At 42.2% G+C, this 19278-nt stretch overlaps 1 protein-coding gene across 1 annotated transcript in view; it reads left to right on the top strand.

The window, feature by feature from the left end:
- ctnna2 (catenin (cadherin-associated protein), alpha 2) overlaps nt 1-17652 on the top strand; it is a 219696-nt gene extending 202044 nt beyond the window's left edge. The window contains exons 13-18 of the mRNA XM_037471182.2: nt 926-1077; nt 3449-3562; nt 8477-8658; nt 9886-9991; nt 16100-16234; nt 17344-17652. Coding sequence (XP_037327079.1) covers nt 926-1077; nt 3449-3562; nt 8477-8658; nt 9886-9991; nt 16100-16234; nt 17344-17631 — 977 coding nt within the window. The 3' untranslated portion in view covers nt 17632-17652. The remainder of the gene's footprint in view (nt 1-925; nt 1078-3448; nt 3563-8476; nt 8659-9885; nt 9992-16099; nt 16235-17343) is intronic.
- Nucleotides 17653-19278: the final 1626 nt, after the last annotated feature.

The following is a 19278-nucleotide window of genomic DNA, read 5'->3' as shown; positions in this document are numbered from 1 at the left end:
ACAACACCTTTACAATTGTCGACTTCAGTCCTGGTCACAAGTACAGGGGGCTTTAAAGACATTTGCAGTGGTCGAAATAGACTTCATTTGCTTCATGGCAAATGAAGACGGACCTTTTGTGGCTGACGACTGTCTGTCCAGGTAAACCTCAGCTTTTGTTATGATAATTTGCAACGGCACAGCGTCCTTTAAACGAATACATTATTAAACTTTGCATTCAATTATTGTGACTCGTAAGGAGATTACGTCGAAAAGGTAGCCTGCTAAATATTCAAACATTCCCTGCGTATTCGTTAATATTTAATGTATATTCACATTCCGTACAATTGATTTGGAAACACAAAGAGCAGAAAGCTCCTCCGTCAGGTCTGGCCAATTGATACTGACAACAAAACCAACCATTTGTACAGTCAATAGAGACTTTCCTTTTGTTGCTTGGCTTTTGTTTGGCTCAAAAGACTGATGAATTAGTTTCCATTCATTGTGATTTGACAGGTCGAGCTTGCAGGTTCGCGCCCTTGTACGTCTTTCTCACGGCTTCCACAGATGCACGAGCACACACAAATACATCCGAATACTTCCACATGCCAAATGCCAGTGTACGCACAAACAAATCTGTGACACATAGGCTGATCAACCTGTTGCGTGTGGGCCAAGGTTAAATTGTTAATTGGCGTGCAATGTGCAAAAAGCATATTGTCGCACACACACAGAGGTTCAGGCTGACACAGGATGTAATTTCTGCTGCTGACATGAAAAGGTTGTGATGGATCATGGCCACTACTAGAAAAACTACCCAAGAAAAATCATGCCGTCACTTTTTTTTTCTTTTTCTTCATTGATAGGTTTTCACCCATTGTGAAAGATGACTAACGCGCCTAATAAACCCGGGTCTCATACCTCTCTCGCCCATGTCTCATTGCAGTCATGCCCCGTTTTGCTGAACAAGTGGAGGTTGCCATTGAAGCGCTGAGTACGAACCCTCCACAGGCCTTTGAGGAGAATGAGTTCATCGATGCGTCCCGTTTGGTCTACGACGGGGTCCGTGACATCAGGAAAGCTGTCCTGATGATAAGGGTATGTTCCTTACCTCCTCTAAACGGAAAACACTGGTTTAAATGCTCTGCAAGTGTTGGTGACATAAATGACTGTCTTTTGAAAATTTGACCAAGACCAAGTGCAGAGATGTATTTCTGCCTCGATCAAAAAAGTGAATACATTTGATGAGGTATTTTGTGAATTTCCCTGTGTTGCTGAGTATTCAGTGGCACGGTTTGCTCTACCAATAAAGTATACCCTAAGGATAAAGACAGGCACAATTGAGAGCTAAGATTTCCCATCAGTCACACGATCAGGTTGGCAGAGCATTTTACACATCATTATAACAATGCTGCATAACAACACCAGACACCAGCAGATCTACTGTCTGGAATACTCCAATGTTACAGTATCAGTGTTCCTTTTTTTTACCATGTAATTCATTCAACTTTATGCAGGTTGGAAGGTTTCCCAGTGCAGCACTGAAAAAAAAATCTAATTATGGAAAATACTTTGATGTCGGTAAATAATGTAAACCAGGCAGCTTTGAACTGCCCCGGACCAGCTGGCTTCATAATCCCATCCGAGTTCAATTACTTTCCAAGGAGACAACTTGGAAGATCGTTGCTTTCTCTGTTGTCAAACTCCATCATATAGATAGCAAATGTTGGTGCCACGTGTAATAGTTTTGTTTGCACTCATTTTTAAGCGTCAGTGTTTTTTTTCTCTCTCTCTCTCTCTCTCTCTCTCTCTCTCTCTCTCTCTCTAAATCCGAGTAATGGCTCCTTTTAGAATTTCTACAGCAACGATCTTATGGAGAGTCGAGGGATTAAGAGACCAATTCTTCACAGTGTTTAAAAAATGAGGGAGGTCTTGAGAAGATACTGAAGTTACAATAAAAGTTCTCAAACAGTATGTACCCAAGTACACATTTACAGAGCGCAATGGGGTGAGTTGTGGATAAAATGGAACATGTATAAAAGAAGGGGAACACATTGTTTCGTGTCCTTGTGAGATGATAAAATACAACCCGCAAAGGCTTGCTTTAATAATACCTCTGAGTTTAAGGCCATTTCAGATGCTGCAAATTTGGGGTTTCTTGTGTATTATCACTCTAGGAATAATTGCATCCTCTGCTTTGGAGGTCACAAATTATAATAATAAAGCAATCTACTGGGTCACTTTTTGATGAAAAAATGTTTTGTTTTTTTGCCTTAATGAAATGAAGAGTAACACACAGCTGCTTATTGTCTGGTTATATTACCCTTGATTTTGGAATCCAGTTTGAATATATTTACATGAAGAGAGCTAATTTATAGAGTAAATTAGATTTTTATTTCCCATGTGGGAATAAAGTCATAAAAAAAAATCAGTGATTTAAATAGGATTACAGGTACATAACCAGCAAAGATGTAGGAGTGACTCCTTTTTTCCACAGATCTCATATTCTACTAGCTAAGCTAATCTTAATTAGTGAGACATCGTAAATTCATGTTCATTCTTAAATTACTCGTGCTCCAAATGCCGTTTTCAATTATTTAGTGGAAAAAAAGCTGTATGTTCTACTTATAACATGACTCTTTGCCTAAATGGCACTTTTCTATAACATGTTTTGAAACTGCTTATTTGATGAAAAATGTACTTTCTTGTTACTTGTTCTTCTGAGTTTGTATCTGTATGTGGAAATGCACTTATTGTAAGTGGCTTTGGATAAAAGCGTCAGCTAAATGACCTGTAATGTAAAATACATTTACACTAAATTGTTGCACGCTAATGTCGATTCCTATTTTAAATCAATGAGCCCTACTGTGAGATTCAGTTTGAATGTGCTTTCCAGGGGTAAGTCCTTGAAGCAGAACAGCAGCCTTGACAGTCCACCCCAAAAAATGTTGTCGTATCTTGAAAAGCCGGTGGACACATTTTCAAAGCAGCAAATATTTCTGCAAATGACAATATCCAGGTGACCACATGAATAATCTCCAAGGTTAAACGCTGCTTGCACTGTCTCTCTCAAGAATCTCAAAGCACTTTTTACGGTGACCCCTTTAATTCACTAAAACTTGAGCGCTGCTTTCGACATTCTCTTATTTGACACCAATGGGATGTGGAACTAGAGCTGTTTGTATTTGTGTCACCAGTTTGTTATTCATTTTGACGGAAGTGTTCAGATGAGGGAAGGAATTCATCTGAAGTTGTTGAGATGATGAAGATATGTCTATTTTTATTCTGTGAAATCGCTGTCTGTCGTTTGCTGAGCTTGATTTGAGTTCAAATATTAGGAGGCTTTGCATAACACATGCTGTCTGTTACACCTGAGACTGCGCCGAACGGCATGAAGTCAAAGGTGCTCTTTTCAACTGTAAGATTTTTTCCTGACTTTTCTGCATGGATTTGTCTCCGTTTCTCACAGACACCAGAGGAGCTGGAGGATGACTCTGACTTTGAACAGGAGGACTACGACACTCGCAGCAGGACCAGCGTACAGACTGAAGATGACCAGCTCATTGCTGGACAGAGTGCTCGAGTGAGTGGATGCCCCCCCCCCCCCCTCCCACCCTTACCTTTCAGAAAACTTCCTGTATGTTTCTCTGTTGTAAAGTAATACAGATGAAGGCAATGTGTATTTAATTTGGCAAAGGCTCGAATGCATCATAGAATTGATGGAAGTGTTACTGCTTCAATCGTAGGGTGCGGTGCACGTCTCGCTCGCATCCCACCTCAACACAGCTCCCCCTGTTCTCGAGCCATTCTGGAATTGATTGAGCCAAGTATCCACTAGTTTCACACACATTGCATGAAAGTCCATTAAAACCCTCATAACAAGAAGTGTTATTTTAAATAAACGCCGTTTGGGGGTGGCAGGTGTAAAATTGCAATCACAAACAAAGGAGGTAATTACCTAATTCCCTTCTGATGCCACACAAAGGGAAGAGTTCCCGCCTCGTACTGTGCCAAGGCTCCAGTCACAATGCTCGCCATCTCCCACACGCAGCCAACATCTCAATAGCCAGGGCCTGGTCTTTGTTGCACATTAGCAATTTTTCACTTGGGCTCAGCTTAAGGAACATTAAGGGGGTATCAGTGCTTGCCCCCCCCATTCCGCAACACCGGGTCTGAGGTGATGTGTTGCATGGATAGTGGATGGCAGGAGTATGACTTGGCCCAATGCCTGTTCCTATGGCACAGACCTGTGTCTGCAAACACACTGGGGGGGGGGGGGGGGGTAAAGCACTAAGACAGGGAAAACAAATAAACTCCAAACAAAAATGTATTGCTACAAAGTGTACACTAACTATAACCCTAATTGTAATACATATTTCATCAAATCATTATTAGCAGTAAAGAAATGCAAGACAACGCAACACATATCCATTTATGAACTCATGAAAGTTGAACAAATATTCAATCCAACCATGAAAAAAACGAACCCATGCCATGGGAGCACAATAGCTTCTCCAGGATCACCGTGGGGGTCCTGGGTGAGAAGAGCTTTGAGTTTGTAGTATGTTGACTCCCACTAAGGCTCCCGCAGCGCAACGCTGCAGAGCCATCTGAGCTTGGACGCACAAGGGAGCCTCACAGCACCAAACTGTCTACTTTCCCTGGCAATCAACTGTGCTTCGAGTGGGTAGCTCTTCTTGGGCACAGTTTGAAGTCGCATCGCGTCCCTTTGTTGTAACTTTGTTGCTGCAATACAAGCACTACCAGGTGGATTAAAGGGTGAGGTAGCTAAATGTGAAAATTGTTCAAGCAGCCTCGATTTAAACGTGATTATATTATCTTATCCAACATACCGTACATCTGGCATACAGACAAAGCCTCTCATACTGTTAGTTAACGGTGCTGTTTTTTCCTCTAATAGACAACGTAATGCCCTCACAGGCAAACATTTACACACGTTGGAGGCAACCGCATCCATAAAAGAACCACCGGTCGCGTCAGGTTGAAGCTTTCCGTCCTTTCACCGTCATGCCAAGCGCACACTGATGCTCTCTGGTCTGCATTCAAACGGACAAGAGGAGGCGTAATCCATGTTCTCCATAGGAGCTGACGTGAGCACGCGCAGGTTTACAGTCATGATCCCCACAAATCTCACACAGGACACGGGCGTAACGTCTCCCTCTCACTTCCGTGGTTTCATCCCTTTCGCTCGCTGTAGACACAAATCGAATGCAGTCCAGGGCTCTCGCAGGAGCCTTTGTTTGCTTCGTTTGTCACTTCTATTATACTCATGTGTAAAGCTAATTTATTAGCGCAAACATGCATAAGGAGAAGACAGAAAAACAGACAGGGGACCTGTACGTCATCTCTTTCTGCAAGGACACGCAACTCCCCATCTCCAACACACGTACACACAAGCCGACATCTCTTAACCCAGTGATTGGATAACACTGTTGATAGGTCATCCATAAAATTGAACTCACAGTGTCTGGGCAGTTTATTTCAAATGAAACAAATTAAAGTCATTTCAAGAAGAAGAAGAAACCCGGAAAGCGCTCTAATCCCTGCAGACGCAGACGAGTCGCAGAGTGTATTGGCGAAGCACTCCCTGGGCCGGATTTGCCACTATGTTAAGCTCCCAAGGCCCGCTCCTTGTTGTTATCAGTAAAGTAGGGGAAGGGATTTAGGGATAAGTGAATTCTAGAGAGCACGGGAGGAGAGAGAAAGAGAGGGGGGGCTTCACCAAGTGCCTTTCTGCTCCCCTGACGTCCCAATTGGCTCATGTGTTTACCCCGGTGCTTCAGCTTTCTTTGTGTTCACAACCCTCCACCCTCTGTCTTCCCTCTTTCTCTCACTCCTCCTTCCCTGAACTCTCTCTCTCTCTTTTGTCACACCATTTTCAGCGTGAATTTGAATACCAACCAAATCCCTCACTCTCTCCTCAACCTCCCTTGATCTCTTATTTTAGAAATGGAAATTTCCAATCCAAATTGTTGAGTTTCAAGACTTTTTGTTCCCTTTTAGCTGTTTTGGGGGAGCATTTCATCTTGGATTAATGCAGCTGTTATGTGCAGAAGAAATATATTGGATTGCCCTAAGTACTCCGATTCTTAATGTAGTTTACATTCTTTCTTACTCACTCCAGTGGCATTCGGCAAAACTAACTATGCTTCTTTTCAATGGTGTAGCAACCATTTCAACACCGGGGGCCTACTGCTTGGTTCAATTATAGAAATACGTGAATAATTTATTTCTCAACAGTTGGGTGCAGGAAGGAAATGAGCAGCAAATGTATACTAATGATCGCCCTTGAGTCCTGAGGTCAGAATGACATGCTTGGTGGCACATTGCACTCATTATGTGTGGCTATTGATTAGGTAGCAATTAATGTACATCTTCGCCTCCATTATGTTTTTTCAAAATTCAACATGAGCGGGCCATGACGGTATGAGCTACTGACTGGCTCCCCAGAACCACACACATTAAAGTGTTTTCGTGCAAGCGTCATGCATAATATTGTGCCGTCTTCACCAGGAGGATTATGTGATCACTCATCTGTGTGCGTTGGTCCATGAGTCGGTGTCTGTCCACAGCTAATCGCACTTTCTGCTGCAGCGAAAAAATGTTATTTGGTGAGTGATCAAAGACCTCTTGTGTTGTGGAGACTTGGTGCTTTCTCAAAACACACTTTCTTCGCTAATTATTCTTCACGAGGCAGTAGTGATAATACAGCTTATTGAATCTTGAAACGGCAGCCACTTCTCTATGGCCAGGGTCGCAGTGGGGGAGAAGCGTACTGTAGAGCGTATGTCCGTGGGGAAACAATTTGCTCACTTTAATAGTTCATGACTATGTTTTTGGCTAAGAGCTCACTGAACTGCACACACAAATGGCTGCATTACTTCCACTTAGCTGCTGCTCAGACACGTTTTTTTCCGGAGCTTTTTTATTGGGCGTGACGCATATATAGGACAATTTTTGAACAATGGACTTGATGCCTTAATAATTGTTTCAAGTGGTAAAATGCCCATTGGTGCTGATTAACCTATAACCAAACCTGCAAATTGAATTTTGGAATGTGTCGGATTAGTAAATAACTTGTAGCGGTGTGTTTGACTTTGTTTGTGCTTTGGCCGTCATACGGTGGTTAGTTAGTGGGCGGTGATGGTGATTGTGCAACCCACAATTCATAGCGACTCCTGTAGGGGGAATACAAGTTTGCCCTGCTTGAATCAGCAGTTTGTTCTAAATGGTTTATATATTAGTGTGCAGTCTAGATACATATTAGCGTTGTATTTGTTTTAAATGTGTTTTCACCCCACGTGATGGATTAAGCCATGCTGCTGTTTGTGTGTCTCTGCACAGGAGGTCTATGCACACTTGGCTTGGGGGGGGGCGGGCTTTGTTCATTTGGTTATTTGGTCGAGTCTTCATTCAAGCTAACCGTCACCAAGGCTTTGTACGTTTGGGCTCACAACGTGATCAGCAGGCCGAAGCTCATGGACACATCTGTTGGCCTCTGATGAGAAAGTTGTGCCTTTATGCTTTTCAATTTCTATTTGTAATTTCATTGTTTTCTCGGACCCGCTCCTGTTTCAGCTTTTTTTTTTTATTTTTAAAAAATATCAAAAGGACAAGTCATCTATGTATTTTGTTTTCTATTTTCTCCCGACATTTCTAGCAGTGGACATGAGCACTTTCTCACTGAGCTCACTACACCCCCACACACCAGCTTTGCTGTGGAAGAGGGAAAAAGAGGACGAGGGTGATTATTTCAATAAGAGAATAGCAATTCTTGGAGGAAAGTCAATAATAGATGAGGTTGAAAAACACTGGTGACTTTTTTTTTTTACTGTACTCGTTTCTCTCTGTGCCTCTCAAGTCAATAGAATCGACCTGATGGAACCCAGGTTACTCTTCCTTCCATCCCACCTCTTTGACATTATGTTTAACAAATGCATTATTCATTCTCTGGTCTAAGAAGCGAGGTAATTATACATTTATCTCCAAAATAAAACTGGGTTCTCTCTGAGCCTGTGACCTTGCCACAAGATTTATGCCATTTTGGACCTGCCCCCAAATACCTCTGAGGAAGAAATGAAGGCAAAAATGGATTTGCTCTTTACGGCTATAACATGTCAAGGGGTTTGAAAAGATCCAGTCAAAAAAAGTTTAAAAATGCATTTTGTCCAAAGTTACTGTTTAAGTTTTGTACGGTGGATTAAAAAGTCCCGGCCAGGAAAAATTGATCCAATCGGTGTATTATTTTCTTTTCCCTTAACTAATCTCTCTTTTTATTCACCCTTTACTAATTTCTCTATCATGTTCTGCTTCCCAACCATATCACCCTCGTTTACCTAAATTCTCCTCTTCTGGCATTTGCCTCATTTGAGTAATCCTTTCAATTTATTCTGCTCAATTTTACTCCCTAACAGCCTCATCCTCCTCCTCCTCCTCTAATGCTTTTGTTTCTTCCGTGCTCCCCTGGTTCCTGCAGGCTATCATGGCACAGCTTCCCCAGGAGGAGAAGGCAAAGATTGCTGAGCAGGTGGAGAGCTTCAGACAGGAGAAGTGCAAGCTGGATGCAGAAGTGGCCAAGTGGGATGACAATGGCAATGACATCATTGTGCTGGCCAAGCAGATGTGTATGATCATGATGGAGATGACGGACTTCACCAGGTAACAACGTCAAAGTGCTGCAATGAAAGATTGCATGGCCACTTGAAGGCAGTAGAAAAAATCTGATGTGTTACGTATTCAGGTAAATTTTTTTTCTCCAATTTGCTTGGAGATTGTTGCTCACTACAGTGTACAAACTCTAGAAGGAAAAACGTAACCGTAAATGCTTAAGCTACGATTGTGCTCAACAACAATTCCCTACCTTTGTTTGGTGCTCGGTAGGTAATGCATGGAGGGTTTTAGAGGTTTTTCACTGTCAGCAGCTGCCTGCTGTGTCAAAGAACAGGTTGACGAGGGTGGGGAGAGTTCACCAAAACAGAAACGTTGCACGATAGATTATAAACCATGAGCTGAGAAGCAAAGCTCTGGGTGAGGGGCCACTATGAGTAACCCCTTTGCTCATGAAAATATTGATAATAAAAAAGTGACAGCAAGTTGGGTTCTTGCCTCTGCAATGCTCAGAGCTGCAAGGTGTCGTGTGAGAGGCAAAGTAACCCAGACCACCTTTGTGTTACTCAGATTACATAGCGCTGCCGTTATTTAAAGATGCACTGTGATAGATAATCCTTCTATTTTTAATTTACAACATTCTCACTTATGTTTACTAAAAGCCGGCAGCTTCCATCTCAATCTCCTCCATCTGGGCTCAACATATCAGGAAAATCCCTAATGCCTAACTGATGGTTATCCGCCTCGCGTATGGATCTGTGCACTACTCCACTATTAGATGCCGCGGAACAAACCAAAAAGAAAAGAGAAATCAGAGCCAGGAGTCATTAGTCATGAGTGATTATGGTGGTGGTGCTGCGACTGCACCATTATTACTTGGCATTGACCCCAGTTACTCAGATTGGCATGAGCAAACTAAGTGGAAATGTCAGCTTAGCACTAACTAAAACAAATACATTACACAAACAAACACACTTATACAGCCACAGTAACTTTTCGCCTTCCTAGTGAATCCAGAAAAAAACAAAGGTTCGTTGGTTGGCCATTATTTCCTTCTGTAGCTGCATTCAAAACACTTCTGCTTTGCTGTTAAAAAAGGGAGACGCTTTTTTTCTTTGCTATTCCAAGCACAGCTCCATTATACGTGATTAGGGACTGCATTGTATACTGTATTTTCTACACCATTCACAGTGAAATTGTGTATTGTTGGTTGATTGTAATGGCATCACCCACATTCCCTTCTCCCCCTTTTTTTTCCCTCTCCTTGGACACTCCCAGAGGCAAAGGCCCCCTGAAGAACTCCTCAGATGTGATCAACGCGGCTAAGAAGATTGCAGAGGCCGGTTCCAGGATGGACAAATTGGCCCGTGCAGTTGCAGATCAGGTAGATTTACAACCGTGTCTGCTGCTGTCATTTTTTTCATCATTAAACTTTCTATTAGTGTGAAGCTGTCACCGCCTGTGTCATAGTAGCTGGCGGCTGAGCAAATTTTGATTCGGAGTAAGAAGGCATGGCCATCGGAAATCTTTATTGTGGGCATTGACAAGCCCAGCTGGAGCTGTGGGCTGTGTTACTGCATGAATGTGTTTCCCAATGGAGCCAACACTGAGAGAGAGAGAGCAAGACAGCCGAACCAAGTTATGTCTCTAATATAATTAGCTCGCCACCGAGGTGGTGCATTCATTATCAGATGAGTACTTCTCTAAAACACGCTGACAGACCATTTTCAATATCTAATCAATCAGCACTGTGCCTAGGGAAGACAGGAGTGAAAATAAGTGGGTGTGTGCGCTGTGCATGTGTGCATACAGCAAATGAAGTGGGAGGTATTTGAGAATGCAGCACTCTAGGTAATGCATAATGTTCTTCTTCATTTCATCTGTCTCTAATAAGCAATGAGAATAAACTTACGCACAAGGCCCACTGATTTATTAAGGCAGCCTGTTATCATTGTAATTGCAACTGCCGCTACATAGCTAGCTAACTCTTGGAACAATTAGTGTTGGTTTCAGTATCACACGCTGGGCCTCTTTCCAGTGCTGCTTAGCTGAAGAAATGTTGGACCTCACATCAAAATTTAGATTAAATCCTGAAAGCCGCATGAGGCCTGCACAGATGGTCACCAACCAAGCTGCTTTACCTGAAGTTTTATTGTGTCATGTTCCAAACTGCTCACAATACGTAAAGTGGTTCTGTTATTTAAGATGTAGGGGGAAAAAAAAGATGCTTAATGCAACTGACTGTGGATACCCATAGGATATTGATCACTACAAAAAGAAGTCAATGAATCATGAAATGAAGGAACCTGACTGCAGGGAACTGTTAGGTTCATCAACCAAACGATTAACACTTGTTCATTGTTAGACTTCCTGCGAGACATCCTTCCTCAACGCACATGGCGCCCACTTATAACAACCCATTTTCACACTCATTTAGTTGGCATGATCTAATTGGGTGGTGCATGTTCATTTGTAAATGAACATGCAGAGGTTAGATTATAACACAATAACCGTAATAGAAAGAGCTTTTTTTTAATTTAATTCATCCAGAGCAATCCTGTGACAGCATGTGACTCCACAACAATATACGGGCAAGCCTTCCGCTGCCAGCACAGCACAGAATGCTTGTCCGTTTGAGTGGTCGTGGAGTCGACGGAGCTTTCCACTGACCAGAAGGCATCTTCAGTCAAAGCTGGCGCTGCATCCTCATGTCACACTGTCCGGCTCCACGAAGCATATTGCACGAAGTTTTGGGCTGTGACTGCATAACTACGTCTGTCATGCAGTAATTGCAACAAATAGTGAGGTGAAAAGAGAGCGTTTGAATCTGTATGTGCCGTGTTTTACGTACATTTGTGCATGTTTCCATGGGTTAAGATTCCTTATCTTGGTGACCTCGTCTCATTCTGCAACGCGCTCAGAGCCGGACCCGGGGCAGAGACGACAAAGTTACCATGAACTTGTGCTTATGTATTAGTTTCATTGCTACTCGGCTGCCAAGTGATAATCAGCGTTTAACAGGGTTTAGGTGGGAGTAAATCTGTCACATAGTGAATCACTGGCAGAGCCTGTGTCTGAATCAACAGTTGCTGCAATGAAAAGAGCAGGTGGCATGCATTTTTTAATTCTCGATTAAATGTTTCCTAGACTAGTGTTTATTGAATATTCAAAGCCTTCTGTTGCACTTCCAGAGACATCCGAATTGCGTTCAGGAAATAAAGAGGGGCTTGAGCAAATTTTCATTTATTGTAAAAGTGTTTTTGTGTGAGCCATTTGGAGTATCTATTTGGCATGTCATTCGTTGAATGGACTGAGGTATTACAAGTTCAAACGGCACAAGTTTGTTTTTAACATTGTATTGGAATTACGCAACAAATAACACACCCAATTGTTTCCCTTTATTCTCAATGAAGAAGACGGGTTTTTTGCATTCACACACTGTTGTAGGGAACCTCTGTTTGTCATGAGCAGTGTGGCTTGACAGTAAGAATAAAGCCTGCTCCACTGCCTTCAGACAGGTCCCTTAAGTAGCAAACCTTGTCGCCTTGACTCCACATCAGCCCTATTGATGAACAAGTGTGAAGCAGAAGGCAATTCTGCGTGCAACGCTGGAAGGACGGCGAGCTCTTTCATAGTCATTTAAGCACAGCACTTGACGTAGATAAACCCCTTGAGGCAACTCACCCCATTTCACTCAGGCAATGCCTTTTTTTCTACTCTATTTCCCCCCACTCCATTTACCGTCCTCTTCTTCCTTCCTTAAGTAGGCTTTCTACAGACACAGGCCAGATAGTGGAGAACAGCTGTGCACACCTTATCAGAGACGGGCTTAATTGTTGAGCGTTCCAATTTAGGAATTAAAAATGATGGGGTGAAATAAGTCCAAAGGCCTAATGGCTCAGTATCAGACACAAACACAGACCCCACAGTACCGGCAGCCACCGACTGGTTCCACCTCCTCAGCAATGTGTGGCACATGTGGAAAGAGCTCTGGTCCTCTGCTCCTCCTTGTAGAAGACCGACTCGTCAATAAACCGTATAGAATCAGCCTGCTTGAGAAAGTGTTTTATTAAAGTTGCTGATTTGTGTACATTTGTGATATTTTTTTAAGGTATAGTATTTTAGGTAACAGAATGTATTGTACTAGAATTTTTTTTTAGTTTTTGAGCAAAAATGGAAAGTGGTATAAGTTATGATGCTGTTGCTAGACAGCTTCATAACTTCATAACTTGCTTTTCCTGGTTTTACATTGAAGAACATTTTTTGAATTGTGTTTGCGTACCAAAATGAACGTAGACCCCTAAAGTTATTGTTTCTAAATGCTGCCAAGCACACGCCAGTGATCAGACGTCCAGGTTTCACTTAATTCGGCTCCATACGGAAGGACCTGTCGCACGACGCCAAACAGCGAGAGCAAAACTGCTGTCGCCTTTACTGACAGCAGCGTAACCACGTGTGACTGATGTGTAATTAAAAAGCTTCTGTGTCAAAACAAAAACTCCAGCTGGCAGGAGGTGGCTGAAGGAGTCGAGGACTAACCTTCTTCAAAAGTCAATGTCGCTCACTGAAAACGTTGCATCTCAAAACCTGTGAGCTTTTCGGAAAAAAAGCTGCTTTAATCTAATATGTTTTCGACTAATCGAAAACATATTGCCTTTAAATGCAAACCTGGGCGAGAGAAGATCACCTTCCCGTTCTCTGAATCACACGCTGACTGTGAACCAATCAGCATGCAACGCGAACGGCAGCAGTAACAGCTTCTGATGTATTGATAATATGGAAAAATATATAAATAAAATCCTGCTTCAAAAAAGAAAAGGACGTTTGATAGATTTTGACCATTCGGTCACCTTGTCTGCCTGTTAGTCACTGTAAATCCACCATTTTCTATTCTATTTCTTATATTCCAGAACGTGGCATATCACAGACAGAAGAAGGATAACAAATGCATTCAGGTTGTCATGAAGGCATAGTGAGTGGTTTTAAACACAGTGGGGAGAGGCCAGGGACTGGGGGAGTGACTCGCTTTCTGAAGTAACTGAAAGATGACAGCTTACCATCACAGGGACTTTAGTTGTCCAGTCAGCTGGAAGGCATTTTGAATAACTGTGGGTAACATGCTCTATTTGAAAATGTCATTCTGTCTTCATATCATCCTTCTGCCCCTCAAACATTTGTCTACAATACTATTAGATTCATAAGGAAATAGAAACACGTATCATACAGAAAAAGCGACATAATTAAACCGAAATAGCAACGGCCCCCCTCGTTGAAATAAAATAATAAATATATTCTTTTGTACACTAGAAAGCTGTTCTCAGCCTGGTTACCAAAGCAGCCTCCGTGTGAGGTGGTTTGCATCCTGATAGCGATTTGCCCTCATTTCAGCTCCAAGATTCACATCATCTTCCCGAATTCTCCACCAGGAGCAGGTTTCATTCATGTTGGGTCCAATTATGCAGGGAAAAAAAGATATGAATGAAATGCTGAGAGGAGCACAGACTGAAGTAAGCGGGAGCTTCAGAAAGGCTGAGTAAAGTCCTGCAGTGATGCATACTGTAATGATCACTGTTCTTCTATGAAGGACAGAGAGCTTCACAGTAGCAACGTTATGGATCACAAGCTTTATTTGCATCAACGGGAAAAACTGTAGAAGAAAACGTGCGTTTTGTCCAAATATGGGGACAATTACGTCGCGTCTGCATCCGACTTGCTTGGAGAAGCAGGGTTTGTGCGTCCATGTGACAGCAGGGTGAAGCGCAGTTAGCAGTGCTAATGGCGAGGGAGAAGCTCCCCCCCCCTGAGATGGTTTCTCTTCCCAGTCTTCACTCAAAGTCCTTGTCTAATGCCTTAAATGACTCTTTTTGCCAAGAAATTTGTAGGTTGAAGAAGGAAACGTCTGAATCCATTTTAAAGGACTCGCTATTTGTGATCTCCAGTGGAGGACACTTGAGCTGCCCATCAATAATATTAGTCTGGCAGCCAATCATAGCTGTCCTGCAGGGAGTATCCTGATATCACTTTGTGCATCTCCCCGCACATTGCTGTTGAATGTCCTAGTTAGGAACGTTCTATATTGATGTCTATGGTTAGGAAGATGTTGCTACCTAAATGGTGCTCGTAGTGTTTAAGCTGCTGATGCAATGTCGTTAACCCACTGGGAGCTTAGTAGGCCATAGCTGTCTGCTGGAAGGCTTCCAGCTGGAAAAATAAAACGAGACTATCGGTTATTCCATTTGTTGTACGCTATGGTTGGGCTATTCGCTGTTGAAGTGGGAAAGAGGCGAGCAGGTTGCAGTCAAATGTGTTAAGAAGAAGGAGAAGAAGAGGGATGTTTAGTAGGCTGGGCTGCTGTGTAGAACAGTCTTTTATGTTCATCAAAGTATTATTTCCACTCATTGCTGATTGTTTTTCTTCTCGAGCCACACGCTGTGACAAACTTGTTTCATGTGAATTGAATTTGAAATTAGTTTGACACAAAAAAGTTCTCAGCAAATAATTATTAACTTTGATTATTAGCAGCCCAAAAACGCTTTTGGATCTCTTCTCTAAAAAGAGCAAAAAAATTAGAGAATGATTTCTAAAACAATCCAATTTGATCCAACATATTTGGAAAATATACATAATTTAAAACCAGACGGCAGATCTGTTATAAGCATCTTTAGTGCCAATTTGCCTGAAATAAGGCCAAGCACCTTTGTCCACCCAAATTCTTTGATGGCTTTTTTTTTTATCCCTCATAATATCATTATGAGTCCTTTCTGGCAGCTCGCCCACCGTTGGCTCATCACAGACGATCCAGTTTTGACCTAACCAAAACATGAGCCTCCTGGATTAATTGTGAAAATCCAAGCTCCTCAAACTTCTGCCGAATAAATTGGTTGTGTTTGGGTGAATTCTGAATGTGGCAGTTATGCTGATATTGTCCATAATTGAAAGTTACTGTAGATTAAATGACTAACTTTATATAACGTGATTAAAGATGGAACCATGTAGTGATTGGAAAACAGACTGTGTCATTGTTTCACAACCAGCACTCGCAAGCAGAAGAGGGAATGTACGCAAAATGGACCTTTTTGAGGTTCAAATTACAAATACAAAAGAAGGAAAAGTTTGAAAGTGACATGTGTGGCACAATCCCTTAATGTTACACATAATTTCACAATGTGTGTCAAAGGACTTTCAGATGTGCTCCAAATTGCTATAACCAGGCGAATCATTATTTGGCAGATACTGCACACCAGCCTCAATCCCCCAAATTGTACATTGATAAAAATATTCACCCGTAATAATTTCTGTAGAACAAAATTGGAGTATTGCCGAGCACAAATGGTGGAAAATACACTAATTGCAAGAGTGATGTGACTTGATACAAACGTCAGCCAAGGCTTTAAAAGTGTGTCTCTCCACTTTGAGCTCCTCCGTGAAGGCCGGTGCTTACTGATGGCTCTTGTAATTTCCCCGTGTTTCCTTGTGCTTCTTTTCCACTCAGTGCCCCGATTCGGCGTGCAAACAGGATCTGCTGGCCTACCTGCAGAGAATCGCCCTGTACTGTCACCAGCTCAACATTTGCAGCAAGGTGAAGGCAGAGGTTCAGAATCTGGGTGGAGAGCTCATCGTGTCCGGGGTAAGTCTCTCCACGAGAACAGCACATGTCCATTTGCGCTATCGTTGATGCTCTTGTCCACGCCGATAGGCTTTTATAGGATTGGTTGACATGACTCAAACCACTTTTTTTTTTTCCTCAACATTGAGTGCAAACCTTTTAGCACATGGTCATGATGAGACTGGGAAGAACAGATGAAGGGTCATGCAGATAATACTGATGCAATCATTTCAGACCGATGACCATCTTAGAATACCGGGGAGGACACCGCAGGCTTTTTTCCATTTGTATTTTTCATGCTTCATAAACCCTGTTATCCCCAGTCAAACTATCATCGGCCTATCATCCCAAAATGTTTGCCTTTGACATTTGAAATGACTGATAAATTTGTCTTCTCAACTCCTCGGAATAGTTTGGGGCTAATATAGAATAGCAAAGCAAATATTTTAATATCGGCAAAAGTTAATAAATTCTATTTGACTCAAACGACGGGAAAGTTATTCAGATTTAGGTGAGAGATGTTTAACTTTAGACTTTTTAGTAGACTTTTATTAAAAGAAAATCATGTGCATCATCTCCATAGTCATGTTGTGTTATTGGCTCATGAATCTGCTCTTGGTTTCGTAGCACCTTCGTATGATTCCCTCCTCAAGTGAAAGTCACAGATGACTTTTTCTCTGCTTCCGGATTCTTTGTGTCTTATGTTGATACAGTTTGCGATTCATCAGGATTCCATTATATTGTGTCTTACATGAGATACGCAGGCCCTGCTGAGATTTTAACCTTTTCATGGTGGCCAGCTGGAATCTGCACTCATTAAATCCAAGCACTTGACTTGTCTCAGTGTGGGGTGTGAGGATGCCCACTGGCCACCGAGCCTTAAAAGGTCAGCCAAACATAACAGATGGAGACAGAGGTACACCTGACCCCTTCCTCTGCTAATTAAGAACGGCTAAAAAAAAAAGATGTCACCTTCTGAAAGCCATGTTTTTAATCAAGCTTAATTGACGGTTCCCTCAAAGATCTCCTAGATTCCAGCTGTAGTTAAATGTCCTAATATCCATGATAGGCATATTGAATCAATTCCCTTTTTCTCTTTGACTCAACCCTCGGTGCTCATCTCTCTGCAGCTGGACAGCGCCACTTCCCTGATCCAAGCCGCCAAGAACCTCATGAACGCAGTGGTGCTGACCGTGAAGGCGTCCTACGTGGCCTCCACCAAGTACCAGAAGGTGTACGGCACAGCGGCCGTCAACTCACCCGTGGTGTCCTGGCGCATGAAGGCCCCCGAGAAGAAGCCTCTGGTGAAGAGGGAGAAGCCCGAGGAGTGCCAGACGCGCGTTAGGCGAGGCTCCCAGAAGAAACACATCTCCCCCGTCCAGGCCCTCAGCGAATTCAAGGCCATGGACTCGTTCTAAGCAACAACAAAAAAAAAGAAACGGGAACGCAGACCCGAGAAGTACGTGCAAAAACGCGGCGGCGACAAGTTGGAAGGAAGAGTTGCTTTTTACATTGTGTTAACCCACCTCTGTTTTTTTGCGTGTGTGCTTGGTGACACCTCAGGAGGACTTCAGTACATATTAAACTGCCACGCTGAGGCTCCTGTGAAAAAACCCGTGGGCCTCACGGCGCACAGGATGCCGGCACACACCCAACACTATTTATCGATCTTTATGTAGCTTAATATGTGAGAGCCAAAATGTGACACAGACGAGTTCTTTGGAAAATAGGAGAGTAAAAAAAAAAAAAAAAGAAACATATCAGAAGAGGAAAAGTGGCAATTGAAAAAAAAAAAAAAAAAAATAGTGGCAGTTGATATATCTTTAACGTGCTACTGACTTGCTGCTTGTATACACATTTAAACTGTCTGAATGGAAAACGGGAATGGTTCAGTAGAGGAGTTATTCTCAAGGGAATATGTCAGTGTTGGTATGCTCCCTCTAGATATTTTTTTTTTCAATTTGAATGTAACCTGTAGTGCTAGGAATTATTTATGTTTAAGATACCTGGAAGTGTTGGCATCCAAGTAGTTTCCTTGTTACTGATGATTATAATGATAATCCATATGGTGTTTTTTTCCAAAGCACTCTTATGGTCTATTGTATTGCCTTTTTAAATTCAATTTATTTAATTATTACATCACTAACTATGATGATTGGAAGTTGTGTAGCGTATACAAATGGAAAGAGAGGTTGGACTTGTTGTGGTTTGCTCAGAGAATAGAAACTCCTGCATACGGTACCTTTATATCCACCCTTCTCTAATAAATCCCTCAACTTGAGCCTCGTGGTTTCGTGGTCTTTCTTGCTGTCGCGTTTGCTGGAGTAATTACCAATGTGTGTGTTAGTATAACAGCAGCGATGCCTTTTATTAATCTAAAGGTTCTGACGTAATCAGCAGAGATTTTCACGTAAGCCTGACCGCCGGATGAAAAGATTTCGGGGCCGAAAAAAAATCTATGAGTATTAAAAGCTTACAAGAAAAGGCGTATTGATTAAGAGTCATAGGTGGAGTCCCATTACTTCACTTTGACTTGAGATTATTGGTCTTATTTGGACTTAATTTGTGTATTTACTTTGCTGGACAAACCAACAGGTTTAAAGTTTCCTCTCATCAAGTGAAAAAGAAAAATATACAATACATTTTTTAACAAAGGTTGGATAGATTACCTTGAAATTGGGTTCAAAAATTCATGTTCCCACTTGTAAAACAAAAAAAAGAAAATCGATTATCAAGCATTTTAGCAAGCTGCAGTATTATGGTGTATCCATCTAAGAACACATCAAACTGTATCCACTGCTCATAGTCTCCCATGTTACTGCTAACTCCAAGTTTATATAGGAATATATTCTCTCAATCCGGTAAGAAGAAAAGTAGTTGGATAGCTATAGGAATCAACCGATGCCTGACAGGTGGCCAGTCGGCAAGACAACAAACCCTGAGAATGACCTTTAAATGTTTGCGTTTGAGATCTCTAAAGGAAAGGAAAGTCAACCTGGCTTAGACCCCACGTCATGCCAACTGATTCCAGTCAATTAGTTCATTTTTAAAGACGGTTGAATGCG

This window comes from Pungitius pungitius, chromosome 9 (genome assembly GCF_949316345.1).
Source record: "Pungitius pungitius chromosome 9, fPunPun2.1, whole genome shotgun sequence".
NCBI classification, from domain to species: domain Eukaryota; kingdom Metazoa; phylum Chordata; class Actinopteri; order Perciformes; family Gasterosteidae; genus Pungitius; species Pungitius pungitius.
The sequence above is the reverse complement of the archived record's forward strand: the minus strand, read 5'-3'. Positions and strand labels throughout refer to the sequence as shown.